Here is a 14,637-nt window from a genome sequence, read left to right on the forward strand (position 1 = left end):
TATATTTTATTGTTGTTTATTTATTCTAAAATTGAAGTAATATTTGCACATTAAAATTTTAAAACGTTACAAAATTTGCAACTTCTAATTCACTACAAGAGTTGTTGTTGTTGTTTGAAATATACATATTTTTGAGGATAATTTGGAAATGTATAATTAGAGAACATTAATAAAATTATTTATTTAAACTTAAGACCTATAAAAACGTTACAAAATTGTCAGAGTTCAATTTCCATTTATAAAAGATGAAGCAAAAAAATAAAACGATAAAAGAGAAATAAAAGATCAGTGTAAAATGGTAAAAAATAAAAAACTTCATAAAATCAATAATCATCATACGAAAAAGTTCTATGTATTTTCCTTTGAAAACAAGTTCTCGGTTCAAAAAAAAAAAATTCAAAAACTTAAAAAAAAAGAGTTCAAATATTAACGGGCGACGCGTAATGTACTTACTTACATGCTGACATGTCGAAGTTTAATTGGCCTGTTATAGTGAAAAAATTTAGTGCGTGACACTGAATCCTAGTCGTCCCCTTAAGAAATATTTGAAATTCAAATATTTTAAGATGATGCACAGCAAATCTTAAATCTCAATTCTGAACTTGAACATTTTATTAAGAGGTCTCAACGGTCCCTTTTCTCCATTCAAACGGCTACTTTTCTCAATCTCTCTCTATCTAACCCGCTTTCTCTCTCCAGGTCCAGTTTGCATACATACAATACACGCCTTCTGTCTCGTAATCCAAAATTTCAAATCTCAAGTTCATTCTTTTCCCTCCTACAGCTTCCATCCAAGAAAATCCATAGCCTCATTTTCTCAGGAAAAGTCCGTACACAAAAGCGATTTTGTACTGAGATTGCTATATCAGGTGTGTATCTTCTTCAAATTTTTTTTTTTTTGCTCTCTCTATTTCAATTATCTGGCCATGTTTGCGAGAAATATGCTCCAACTCAACGGAAGAGGCCAAATTTTCTAATTATAGATTAGTTTTATTTATTTTCTCTTGCAATTTTTTTGGAACCTAAAAGCTCGACTATTCGAGAAGCTTTCTATCTTTCTAGATTTGCCTTTTTCTTTTTTCTTTTTAATTAAAAATTAACAATACTTTGAGCTTCTTCACCAAACAAATGTTGTGATTATGGTTGATGATCGCTGGTGATCTCTAAGATGTTAGAGAGGAATTTCTTTGAGCTAAATTATAATGAACAAAATTTTGTAAAGCTCATTTTGAAGTTTGAATTTTTGGGGGAATGATTTGGATCTGTCTTAATTTAGATTTCTTTCGGGGGATTCTGACATTTTTCATCCTAGCGGGTAAGATGACGAAAACTTTTTTTTTTTTGTGTGTGTGTGTTTGTGCCGATAGATTAGCTATTTAAATTGTTTTCCCAATTTCAGGGTCTATCTTCATGGAAGGATTTTCCTTCTGTTAGGGATAATCTCTCTTTACTTTGGTTTAATTAGCTTTAGCAATTTCTGCTTTCTCAACAGCTATGGAGAATTCGTATGCTTTGAATAACACAAAAAAGAAAGCCTCTGTTCTTTATACCAAACCTGGGAATTCTACTCTACCAAAGAAAAAAAAACCCTGGGAATTATGTATTGCAAAACTTCAAAAACTGCTTAGAGAATTGATATGCTTGGAATGTTCTACCTTTCTGCTGTAAACCTTGGTTTTTTTTCTTCTTTCTTCATAAGCTTAACTGTGAAGAATTGTGCCAGGTAAAACACTTTAAAGATGTCTAGTGTTCAACTTGACCCACTTCAACAAGTGGAGACAACATGTGGAACACTTCTATATGAGCTTCAGGTTTCTCCCCAACTTTTAGTTATTATATTATTTCTATTTTAAATCTACAAGTATATTATATACATTTATATAAATAGTGTAATGAAGATAGTTAACTTATTTGTCGTCTTAATAAAAATCAGATAATTTGGGATGAAGTTGGGGAAACTGACACTGATAGGGATAAAATGCTGCTTGAGCTCGAACAAGAGTGTCTAGAAGTTTATCGAAGAAAGGTAGATCAAGCGAATCGGTGTAGGGCTCAGTTGCGCCAAGCCATTGCAGATGCCGAAGCAGATTTGGCAGCTATATGTTCTGCAATGGGAGAGCGACCAGTACATATTAGGCAGGTTAGTATGTATGGAAAGAAATTGTGTTTTCCTTTTATGCCTTCCTCATGTGGCTGATTGGGGAGAGTGACACTAATGTGAAGAAGTTTATGCTCCTTTTGCAAGTTTTACTTTATCTCGGCAGCTCATTTGATAATTAAAATAGTTGAAATAAGAAAGAACATGATTGTTCAAGAAGGAACAGTTGACTAAAGAAACAATTTTTATCACCCATATTTGAACTAATCAAGAAAATTCTAATGTGCCCTGGATGGTTTACAAGATTGAGATACTTTTGTATGATTTGAATAGTTGGGTTAGTTAAAATGTTATGATCTACTAGAACACAACTTATTTTTGTTGTAGCTCACAATCTGTCCACTATTGCAGTCTGATCAAAGTATCGGAAGCTTGAAGGAAGAACTGAGAAAAATTCTTCCCCAATTAGAGGAAATGCGAAAGAGGAAATCTGAAAGGAGGAAGCAATTCCTAGATGTTTTAGAGGAGATACGAAATATTTCTAATGAGATATATGAATCTCCAGAATACATTCCATCGGCAACAATTGATGAAACTGATTTTACCTTGAGAAAGCTTGAAGAGTTACACAGACAGCTTCATGCACTTCAAAAGGAGAAGGTTGGGACTTTTCTATTTTGTAATTTTTTTTTCGTGTTTTATAGTTCATGATATTCATGTAGTGTTCTTCACTAATATTTTGGTATTTCATTCTTTTTTCAGAGTGATAGATTGAAGCAGGTTCAGGATTACCTTTGTACTTTAAATTCACTTTGCTCAGTTCTTGGAATGGATTTCAAACAGACTATTAGTGAAGTCCATCCAACTTTAGGTGATTCTGAAGGACCTAAGAATATAAGTAATACTACAATTGAGCTGCTGGCTGCTGCTATACATAATTTACGAGGGGTGAAAGTACAGAGGATGCAGAGGGTAAATTTTGTTTTATATTTCTCGTTTCCTGCCTGTATTTTTTTCTCTTTCAGTTTTGGTTTATGTTGTTGACCCTCTATACTGGCAGCTACAAGATCTAGCAACAACTATGTTGGAACTATGGAATTTAATGGATACACCAATAGAAGAGCAACAGATGTTTCAAAATGTTACTTGTAACATAGCTGCTTCAGAAGATGAAATAACTGAGCTCAACGCACTCTCACTGGACTTCATCAATTATGTAATGATCTATCTGTATAATCTTTGGACGTTCATTATTTTTCCTTTTATTTTCTAAATCATAAAGGGAAGTGACCTTTTTATTTTATTTATTTCATAGGTTGAGGCTGAAGTGTCTAGGTTAGAAGAATTCAAAGCTAGTAAAATGAAAGAGCTTGTTCTCAAAAAGAGGTCAGAATTGGAGGAGATTTGTAGGAAGACTCATATGGTCCTAGAGACAGATAGTGCACTGGAATGTTCCATTGAAGCTATTGAGTCTGGTAAATACTTTTATTTAATATCTTGTCATAGTTCCATTAAATTCTTTGCTGCTCTTTACTTGTTTTCTTATGTCTTCATATTTGTATTTTTTCAGGAGCCGTGGACCCTGCTTTGATCCTTGAGCAAATTGAGCTTCAAATCTCTAAAGTTAAAGAGGAAGCATTTAGCAGGAAAGATATACTTGAAAAAGTTGAGAAATGGTTGGTTGCTTGTGATGAAGAATGCTGGCTTGAGGAGTATAATAGGGTAGGTGTTTAAGACATTTTGTCATTTTGATTGTTGTATCCATATTCATAAGCCTTTTCAAATACATTAATCCATAAAACACTTTCCTTTGGTTAAACCATTTTGCTATTTTATGGTGTTTTCTTAGGATGAAAATCGGTACAATGCTGGAAGAGGAGCTCATTTAACTCTCAAGCGCGCCGAGAAAGCTCGTACTTTGGTTAATAAACTTCCAGGTGAGAACTGTCTTACCAAAGTCAGTATTTTTTTCCTTTAGGATTATGTTCGGCATCTAAAACTTGTTGGAATATCTTGATACAATTTAGCTTCCATTTTCTTTGTACCTCCATTTATTTTATATTGGTAAAGCTTAACAGTCAACATTCTTGGGTTACATTCAGCAATGGTCGATCAACTGGCTTCAAAAACAGTATCGTGGGAGAGGGAGAAAGGCTCTGAGTTTACTTATGATGGTGTAAGTACATGTCTCAAAATTCTGAAAACATATAAATTTTTTTATTTATTTTAAATTAGCTATAAAAATAGTCCTCTAAAACGTTTATTTGCTGTTGTTTGTTTACTGTCTGAAATATTTTTAACAATGCTTCATTTTTCTTTTCTTTAACATTGTTTAGATTCGACTTCTGTCCATGCTTGAAGAGTATACTATATTACGGCAAGAGAAGGAGCAAGAACGTCGTAGACAGCGGGTATATTTGACTTGTTTCTTCCACAATAACTTTTTTCGTCTGAAAAATGTTTCAGGATTAGTATAACATTCTTCGTAATATCTACTAAGTGATCAAAATAAGAAACATATTAACTAGTGAGTTATATAACTTCTTGTGCCTAACTACAATATCTCTCTTACAGGAACATAAGAAACTTCAGGGACAGCTGATAGCTGAACAAGAGGCACTTTATGGGTCAAAACCAAGTCCTTCCAAGCCAAGTGTTAAAAAGGGTCCTAGAATGTCAACTGGAGGTGCAAGTAATAGAAGACTCTCCCTTGGAGGAGCAATGATTCAAACTCCTAAACCTGATCACTCTGTCAAAGCGACTCCACATTCACGTCCAGGTAGTCGAAAGAGTGATCGAGTGGTTCCAAACGAGCTGTTTAATAATAAGCATATGGATGATAGCTTCACAGGTTTATCATCAAATGGTAAATCTCATTATCTGCCAATGTTTATGATGATAGCTTCTTAAGCAAGTTGGGCAATGTTCTTCTACTGTTATCTTTTTATTTACCATTTTCATGTGTTTACGCAGGTGCCAAAGGCTTTGATGCTGCATTAAATAGAAACCATTCTTTTGGTGCTCGTGAAGTCGAATCGCCAATGAAGCGGAAACCTTTCTCACCAATATCTTCAACGTCATTAAAAACCAACATAACAACAAATTTATCAGAAGATCATTTGAGCATAGCACATCATGACAACACAGTACAGAAAACACTTCATGCAATTAATATGCCGTTCACTACACCTTCAAAGAATTCCACTAGTGTTGCAGATGAAGAGAATAAGACTCCTAGGGTGATGCCAATGTCAGTGCCAAGTACCCCTTCAACAGTATCAGTCCCAATGCAAACGGTAATGACTCCAGCACATGCATTGATTCCTTATGCTTCCAATGTAACAGAAGAAATTCCTGAAGAAATCGAGTACTCTTTTGAGGAAAGAAGAGCTGGTTTTGTGCTTCCCAAATCACACATTAAGTCCCTCGTACAAGTTTGATATATTTGGGATCTTTGCGCTTCAGTGCTATTCTTCATCTTCTGTTTTTTTAGGAAATTTTATTTTAAGTCAATTGCAATTGGCTTGTTTGGTTTCTGTACAGAGTCTAAAAGCACTGAACATGAACTTTTAAGTGTTTGAAGCTGTTTTTGAGCACACTCCCTTTCTCACTAGTTTTCTAAATGTTTGTTATGCGTTGTCTTTTCATCTTTCAACTATGAGAAAACTTCATTGAAATTGAAATGTGTAAAAGTTCAAACCCGATTCTTTCTTTTCAACTATGACTCGTGTGAAGTTGGATATATATTTCAAATGATCAACAAGAAAATCGATAGAGTCGAATAAGATTCGGGTTAAAATAATGGCTGTATATACAGTCAAGACAGGAAGATTGCAAAATATTCCAAGCTCTACTCTGGGCTGGGAATCTTTGATTATGTGGATAACAAGTGTAGCACTTTTTGTGTAAGCAAGCTTGTCTATTTTGTCAGATAATGGCCAATCCTTCCTTACAAATACTAGCTTTGATTCTTTTTGTTCTTATTTTGTTTGTGAAAAAAGGTATTGATTGCTGCTTCTTTCTTTGACTGTTTCCGCTTTTCATCACTAATAAAAGTTTCTTAACAATATAAAATAAAATGTTGAGTTGCAAAATGTGAAAGAAAAACATCAGATGGAGAAGAACAAAATTATCTTTGGGTTATTAAGGTGATTTCCATTGAATCAAAGCAAAATGATCTAATATTGTCAAAACAGTCCCACTGTCCTTAGCCCTAGAACAAGTGGTACTTCCTCTTGAGTCTATAGCAATATCATATAAAATAAAAATACATATATATATTTTTCCGAGATTCTTTTTCTGCTCTAATTTGATGAGTTCACGAAAGTGGTTTACTTATATTTTTTTTGAACACGAAAGAGTTTTAATTTCAATTTTTTTTGTTTTGTTAAGTTATTTTTATTTTACAGTGGCATTAACAGTAGATAGCTTAAACAATGGGGGCATTTGTCATTTTAATTAAATTTTAAATGGTCAACTTTAATTTAACTGAAAAGACAAAGAGCTTGTCAGTAGTTGGAAAATTGGTATGGCTCCAACGTTTGCTTTACAGCTTTGAATTATGTATTCTTTATATATAACTTTAAATAAAGAAATAACAATATAAATAATAAAAAAAAGCATTTTTCTTTACAGAAAAATCATATTTAGAAATATTTTCACATTTACTATCACTGCCCAATTTATTATTTAATTCACTTTTATTAAATTTCCAAGACGGACGCGAACCATTTTCTTAACCAAATTTTATACTTTGAATTTTGCAATTAAATATTAATTGTTAATTTAATTCCCCTATATTTAATTATATATTTTTAATGATTTATTTTATTTTATTTTATTTTTCCTTTTATTTTTCTACTTTATTTATTTCTCTTCTTTACCTGCAAAACCCTAAATTCACATCACTAGGAAGTATTTCAGAAATCACATCCTAAATTTGTTATATAATTATTTTTTTCTTTTAATTCTTTTACGTTTTCTGTAATTTTTTTTGGGTGAAAAATTCAGAGTTTACCACTGAAGCTGAGTTCTATGTCTAAAATGGTGGATGCACAAGTCAGAAAAGTGCAGAAATTGTAGCTTTGAAAGCTTGATCTTACATTGAGGATGAGGTGTTGGCTCTCTGGGGTTTCTGTATATTTTTTTCTATAATTTATTGGAACCTTTTGAGCTTCATTTTGCCCATATTGTAAGCTTCTTTTTCATTTTGCAATTAGCTTAATTTTTTTTTTTTGTCCGGGTTTATATAAATATATTTCTTCCCCAGGAACTGAAATCCTTGATGGGTCAATTTCTAAAGTTTTAGGGGTTTAAGTGTTTCTGTAATTAGTTTTCTTGGGTTTTTGGTGGGTTTTTCTTGTCTTGGATTTTGTATACATTAGAATGGAGGAAAAAGAAAGTTCGGCTTCTGGGGTCGCAGTGAGTGGTGAAGGAGTCCCAGATAGCTATAGGGTCGCCCCGAGAAACGAAAACTCGACCCAATTTAGTGGTCCCACAGTGACAGCTGCACCAGCGCCGGCCTCGGCCTCAGCTTCGCCGGCACTGCATAGTACGGAAGGGAAGAAGAAGAGAGGTAGGCCTAGGAAGTATGGTCCTGACGGTAGTGTGGTTGCTACTGCATTATCTCCCATGCCCATTTCGTCCTCTATTCCACTCACAGGAGAGTTCTCAGCTTGGAAAAAGGGTAAAACAAAACCTGTTGACTCAATAAAAAAGTCACACAAGTACGAGACTCATGAAAGTTCAGGTACCCAAATATATGCGTTTCTAACATTGTGAAAGTTCAAAACTTATATTTTTGTTTTCTTTTGGAACTGTTACATTTTTCAAAACGTTTTTTTTTATTAGCCAAGTTTTTCGGTTTGCTTCTAATAGTTGTTGGGGTCTAGTTTGATAGTTTCGTGGTGTACGTTTGGGATTCTGCTTGTTTTTGTAGTTTTACATTAAGATTTTTTTTTTCTTTTGATAACCGAGTTAAGAATGTTTGTTGGTTTTGGTGTGGTCGTGGACCCGTACGATTAGATTCCTTATCAGATCTGGAATTTAATGTCAATCATCTGTGAGAGAAAAAAAAAACAACCAAAAAAATAAAAAAGAGAAAAGATTACTGGGTTAACTGTAATATGTCGGAATCTTTATGTCTCTGTTCAGACTAGACTAGAAATGTTATTCTCCTAAGGTCCTAGGTTGGGTAACAAGACCGAAGCTTTAAAATTTATGAACAGAGTGAGTGATTGATTTTTGGTGTGAGGTTTATATATAGGTGGAGTCAGCCAAGTGGGTGGGTGACACCGACTGGGATTAATATGGTTTTTAATTAATTGACTGTTTTGTTAAAACATGTCTTAAAATTTGCTGACTGTGTGTCTTGATTTTTGGAACTCTAGTTAAAATGGGCACGAGTTAAAGGAGGACTAAAAAAATGACGTGGGGTTATCTTGTAAAAATTGATACTTGATTAGGCACGTTTGTCGTTCCAAGGCATTTTAATCCCCTTAATAGGGTTTCTTCATGACTTTTCTGACCGATGTAGTGACTAGATTCTGTCTGAATGGCTCCATAAAAATTTGTGTAACCTTGCTATATTTCATTTTAACAGTTTGACGGGAATGTTCTAAGAAATTTATGGTGTGACTTTGCTTCTATCTTAGTTAAATTAAACTGGATTAGAGCAGAATGACTGTCTTATATTATGATAATGTAGAGCTGGGTTTCTAACTGTATCAGTTACCCCAAATTTTTCATTTTCTATCAACTTCTTGCGTTTATAATTTAAAAGTACAACATGCCGTAAGTATAATGTTTTGACTTGTTTATTTGATCTACAGTTTTGTAAGAAATTTATTATGCCACTTATATAGAATTTTACTGTGTATGCGCTTAATGAGTTTCCTTTTCATTTTTACATTTATAGGAGACAAAATAGCATACTCAGTTGGTGCAAATTTCACGCCTCATGTGCTTACTGTAAATGCTGGAGAGGTATGCCCTTTACATTTAATTTATTTGAAACTATTAGTTCACATTACATGTGATTAATACTTAATACTGTTAATTAAATATCTCTCGTGTTACTAATTACGTGTTCTATTTCTGTTAAATATAATTTGGATGTTTATTTTACATCAACCTTGTCTGAATAGCTATTTTATCACCAAGTTGTATATGTATTATGTTGTAACTACTAAAGCTTCTGACTTTGTGGGCATGGGAATCAGTTGTCGTTTTTCTTGTGTGTGTGAAAGCAATCCCTTTGTATATTGCATTTTGTAGGATATTCTTATAGTGCCTTTATATATGATAAGCACAAGTTTGCATATTGTCAAGTTATGTGTTTATATCCTAATAGTATACTGATTTATGCTATGCCTTCTTGTTGTGGTAGGATGTTACAATGAAGGTTATGTCATTCTCCCAACAAGGAGCTCGAGCTATTTGCATACTATCAGCTAATGGTACCATTTCAAATGTTACACTTCGGCAGCCATCTTCATCGGGCGGTACTTTAACATATGAGGTTTGGCTTTTCATCTTCAGATTGTGTTATGGTCGAATTCTATATCTCTCTTTAAAATTTATAAGAAAGCAAAAGTATGAAGTGTTTCCAGTCATGCATTTCTGGTTGTTTTATACAGGGTCGGTTCGAGATACTTTCCTTGTGCGGATCATATATGCCTACTGAAAATGCAGGAACGAAGAGCAGATCTGGTGGGATGAGCGTGTCTTTGGCCGGTCCAGATGGTAGAGTAGTGGGAGGAGGACTTGCTGGTCTGTTGGTTGCTGCTGGTCCTGTCCAGGTACCATTCATCATTTCGTTTGAAGATAAAAGTCATCACAACACAGCATATCTGTAACCTCTCAATGTTTGACAAATATTTTAATACAAAGTTGTAGCCCAATATTATAAATTACATGACCTTCGTACTAGCTAACATTGGATATGCGCACACCTAATTGCCTTTCTAACTGTTTTGAGTGTTTCAGGTCGTGGTCGGTAGTTTTTTAACCGGTCACCAGCAGGAACAGAAGCCCAAGAAGCAGAGACTTGAGCCAATATCAGCAGCAGTTATACCAAGTCCAGTTATCAACTCCATTTCTGGTGAAGAAACAAGAGTGTCATATGGAGTAAAGCCGGTGGTGACATCTGCTGCCTTCAGTGTAGACAATTCTCCGTCTCTCAATCCCATTCAAGGCTATAGAAACTTGGGAGCTGAGATTAAATCATCGCTAGCCGAAAACGAATCGAAAAGCCTAAGCCAATCGAACTGTGAGGTTTCTTGCTGATCCCTTTTTAATCCAGTGTGCTTGTATTGTAGTATCTTTAATTATGTCTAGCAGACTCGAAGACACAATTAGGCTCACACAAAATATTGTCTGACACCCAATATTAGACTTGTTGGCTACTGAAGGAGGACAAAAACAAACTACGGCTTAACTTCGTCATGCTGGTTTAACCCAAATTTGTACTCTTATTATTGTTATAATTATTATTATTAGGTTTTAGGTAGGACTTTTTAATCATAAGGCTTATTTTCTGGCTGTTGTCGCCTTGTATTTCTAATGTTGATGTGCTGTAACATTTAGATGTATGTGTACCAAACAAAGACACTTAATTGTCTGATTAAGAGCTTTGTATCTTTACGAACGATTGATTTGAGTGAATGTTATTCTGGTTATGATTTTTTTCTTATTTTTTTTTTGATGGAGGATTATGAATGAATTGAAGAGTTAACATTTTTCTTTTTGCTGAATGATTTGAAGATTAACGTTACAACAATCAGATTCATCCATTTCTCAGTTCATGATTCCTCCTAATTTGTAAAAATAGAAAAAAAAAATCATCCAATTAAAAACATTATATTAGAAAAATATTGCCATATTGTAATAGAATTATTTTGAATACATAACATACAATTTAATATGTGGAATAAAATTTTTGATTCTACTTAAATAATTTATATATAATGTAATTACTTTGATGTAAAGCTATAAGTTCTTAATATATACCTTGAAAATGTAGTTATATATATTTTTTTATAATAAATTTAGATTATTGTTTGAATGGAGTATTGTTAATTGGAGAGGATTCAAGTCAAAACTGATATCATTTGATTACAAACAATAGCAAAAGCAATCCCATTAACTTAACAAGTGGGGAGTTTACATGGTCCAGAGTCCAGATATTCTGGAGACATTAATTAACCCATTCCTTCTGAGTACTCTGACATTTCTGTTAGAGAAAAATCAAAAAGCTAAAAAAGGAAAAACATTTTTCCTAGATTACATGTTGAAAGGCTCATTTAAGTCTCGTATGACCCACCCTACCCTTGGACTATACACATGATCATGTTCTCAACATCTCTGTCTTCCATTCTTTGTTCACTTTTTTAATGAACTCTTCCACTCTTTTCCTCAGTTCATCCTCATCCTTACTTTTTCCTTTTTCCTTTTTGTCGTTTTCCCCATCATTGGTTCTGTCGTTTTCATCCTCTTCTTTCTGAGCATATATCATCCCTTCACTGATTCCCACACTAGTCTTGCTCTCCTTGTACCTTCTTTCATTTCCATTTCTACCTTGTTTCTTGACCACTGATTTGGAGCACCTCTCTCTTTCTCCTCTAGTTTTATTTGAGCCCATAAGGATGATCACTATGATCAAGTTGCAAAAACAGAAGATGAATAGAGAGTTTGAAACAACATACCGAATCAAGTCCAGTGTGGAACCGTATTCAAACATGGTTTCTTTGGACACTGATTAACAAAAGTTGATAGAAAGAGAAGAAATGAAGAAGAAAAGACTTAGAAGAGTTGAGGCGTTTGTTATGATATATAAGCGGCCTGGTGTGAAAGCTAATACTTTCTTTTTTCTTCTAAAGAAAAGAAAATTATACATGTGATGTTATATGTTAGCATATGAAAGGTTATTCTCGACTGTACAGTGTGATTTGTTTAATTAATACATTAAACTAATGGAAAGTCAATTACACCATCAACAGAGAGAACCTCACATGGAACCTTCTCAGCTTTTCTTGCATTCTCATCATCTCCACGTAAGTATACTGACATCACCAAAGCCTTAAAACTTTTGCCGTCTTGTCCTTTTGTCCTGTACCTCTTTAACAATTTAAAAATATGGTGGGAGTTGTTAGTAGTAGTGAGTATGAAACTTTCACCTTACGAAAAAGATATTAGTCTTTAATCACATAAAATAAACTTTTATAGAAGCCTAGAGTTTTCTACCTACAATGAAAAGAAATAAAAAAGAACTAAGAAAGTGCTATTTGTGGATAGTACGTACTCAAATATTGCCACTAAAATCTGGAGATATCAGATATTATTTTAAAGCTAAACTATTTCCACTAGTATTTCAGATCTTTTGGAGTGGAAGATATTTCAAGATATTTTAAGTTTCACCTGCAACTTTTGTCAATTAAGGCCTCTCCAAATTATTATAGCAAGAGTTCATTTAATCTTAAAATTGCAAGTAGGGGGGAATTTTGGTTTTGGAAAGTGAGGATAATTTTGTAATTTTGTTACTTTTAAGCTCATGTGTACTAAGGAATAAAAACAAAAGGAGAAAAAATATTGACGACGGTGCATTATGCGTAGTTGTTTGACAAGTAGGAATGAAGAAAATGACACTACCATACATGGAGGGAAGCAGTTAGTTAGAATAGAAATAAGGAACAGTCTCGTTTGGTCAGTGGTCAATATCATGGCCACTCTTATGTGTGCCAATAGAGAATATTGTTTTGCATAAGAAAATGACTATCTATTTTATTTTACTGTTGCAACACACACAATGCAACAAGAAACAAAAGCATTATATTCCTTTGGTTTTCAAGTCTTTATTCCTTCGAAAGTTGGAAAGGAAAAGAGAAAAGAGAAAAGAGAAAAAGTTGAAAATGGCATGGTAGTACTATGCTGTTCTATTCCAAACATGCTCTTTATTTCTGCCTTTTAGTCTACTTTTCCCCTCTTTATCCATGTGACTGAGAATCTAATAGTAAAAGAGACTAGTTAACAGCATATTGTGTCCTTCATTAATTTAACTAAACAACTAAATTAAATTTCTTACATCTTTGAACATAGCTAGTTACCCTCAAAAAACCATAGAGTTAGCCAAACATGACTTGAGAGGTACTATCCTTTCTAAACCAAATTCTAAGAACAACACAATTTATGAGATATAAAAAAAAAATGAAGATTTCCCAATTCAGAACAGCCACAATTCAGTCCCATATGTGCAAAAAAGAAAGAAAAGAAAATCTTCATCTTCATTGGGAAGTTCTTATCAGTTCTTCTTTCCATTCTCTGTTTACCTTCTGAATAAAGTCTTCCACTCTTTTCCTCAACTCATCATCATGATGATCTTGATCATGATCATCATGATTACCATCATCGAGATGATCATGAAACTTTTCTTCAGCACCGAGTTCTTTCTGCAGATTTGAGACATGTTGGCAAACCACCTCTAATACATCCCTCTCCTCCATGCCGAGACCATTGTGTTTTACAGCCTCATCGTCATGTGTGACTGTTTTGGGGATGGAGACCACTGAAAGAGGAGGTGCATGGTCACTTTGCTTTTGGTCATGAGCAGAGTTAACTGGTTTTGACCCCAAAAGGATGATCACTATGATCAAATTGCAAAAACAGAAGGCAAATAGAGAGCTTGAAGCAGTTTGACTGATCAAATCCAATGTTACATCCAACATGATGTATTTGAAAATTGAGAAATATCACAGAGAAAAGGGAATTGGAGATTGTGGTTATGAATAATAATGCATATAGATATAGGTATAGAGTGTTGGCATATTTGGTAACGTTAAAGGGTATTTAAAGGCCTCATGTATTATAATATTTAAAGTGTAGGGAGGAAGCTTTTGGTGGGTTTAAAATGATGATGTTTATAAAATATTAAGGAAAACCAGACAAAATAACCGGGGAAAAAAGAGAAAAAAAAATAAAAAATTAACCAAGTGTGTTGTGAAAGTTTTTGGCAGAAGAAGTGGGAAGTTTCTTAATAATTGTATGGTTGGCGGGGTACTTTTTGTTTATATATTGTAAAGTTCGTTGTACCATACGAGAACTCACATGGGCCCTCCCTTGTTTTGTGTCTTCCAATGGACTCAAACTCACCTACCAAAGCAAAAATTTACTAACTCCTTTCACTTTTACTTCATCGTGATCTTTTTCTGCCTCAATTTTCATACATGTCAGTGACGACAATTTTATTTTGTTTTGTTTTTTCAAAATATTGATGATGTGTGTTTGTAGATTTACAATTGTTTTAAGTAGAGACTAGAGATATTAGATAAGATCAATTAAATATCAAATGAAAAAAATAAAAATAAATAAAAGATTGTGTTCGAAATAAAGTAGATTTGTTTAGTGACAAGAAGATTATCATTGACCTTACAAATCACACACTCTTGGCACTATCTTTTTAATCAAACTGTAAAAAATTGTTTAGTAATAATTTTTTATTTTTAAAATTAGAAAAGTGAAAATACTTTCAAAAGCATATTTTATAA

General features: G+C 33.5%; 4 protein-coding genes across 4 annotated transcripts; 2 read left to right on the forward strand and 2 right to left on the reverse strand.

The window, feature by feature from the left end:
* The first annotated feature begins 536 nt into the window (after positions 1-536).
* LOC115717662 (65-kDa microtubule-associated protein 3) lies at positions 537-5,819 on the forward strand. The gene is made up of 13 exons (XM_061115828.1): positions 537-869; positions 1,724-1,811; positions 1,934-2,140; positions 2,510-2,758; positions 2,861-3,070; positions 3,159-3,314; positions 3,414-3,573; positions 3,669-3,820; positions 3,948-4,035; positions 4,201-4,274; positions 4,435-4,509; positions 4,673-4,964; positions 5,072-5,819. The coding sequence occupies exons 2-13, from the start codon at positions 1,740-1,742 to the stop codon at positions 5,536-5,538; spliced, it is 2,202 nt and encodes a 733-aa protein (XP_060971811.1). The 5' UTR covers positions 537-869; positions 1,724-1,739; the 3' UTR covers positions 5,539-5,819.
* Positions 5,820-6,778: 959 nt separating this feature from the next.
* On the forward strand, positions 6,779-10,776 carry LOC133037973 (AT-hook motif nuclear-localized protein 7-like). The gene is made up of 5 exons (XM_061115829.1): positions 6,779-7,847; positions 9,015-9,082; positions 9,486-9,617; positions 9,736-9,897; positions 10,085-10,776. The coding sequence occupies exons 1-5, from the start codon at positions 7,484-7,486 to the stop codon at positions 10,382-10,384; spliced, it is 1,026 nt and encodes a 341-aa protein (XP_060971812.1). The 5' UTR covers positions 6,779-7,483; the 3' UTR covers positions 10,385-10,776.
* Positions 10,777-11,186: 410 nt separating this feature from the next.
* Positions 11,187-12,141, reverse strand: LOC133037974 (uncharacterized). The gene has a single exon (XM_061115830.1). It carries the CDS (start codon positions 11,835-11,837, stop codon positions 11,445-11,447), a length of 393 nt encoding a protein of 130 aa, XP_060971813.1. The 5' UTR covers positions 11,838-12,141; the 3' UTR covers positions 11,187-11,444.
* A 982-nt stretch (positions 12,142-13,123) lies between these two features.
* Positions 13,124-14,266, reverse strand: LOC115716834 (uncharacterized). Its single transcript, XM_030645740.2, has one exon. It carries the CDS (start codon positions 13,816-13,818, stop codon positions 13,378-13,380), a length of 441 nt encoding a protein of 146 aa, XP_030501600.2. The 5' UTR covers positions 13,819-14,266; the 3' UTR covers positions 13,124-13,377.
* Positions 14,267-14,637: the final 371 nt, after the last annotated feature.

This window comes from Cannabis sativa, chromosome 5, assembly GCF_029168945.1.
Source record: "Cannabis sativa cultivar Pink pepper isolate KNU-18-1 chromosome 5, ASM2916894v1, whole genome shotgun sequence".
In the NCBI taxonomy this organism is placed as follows: Eukaryota; Viridiplantae; Streptophyta; class Magnoliopsida; order Rosales; family Cannabaceae; genus Cannabis; species Cannabis sativa.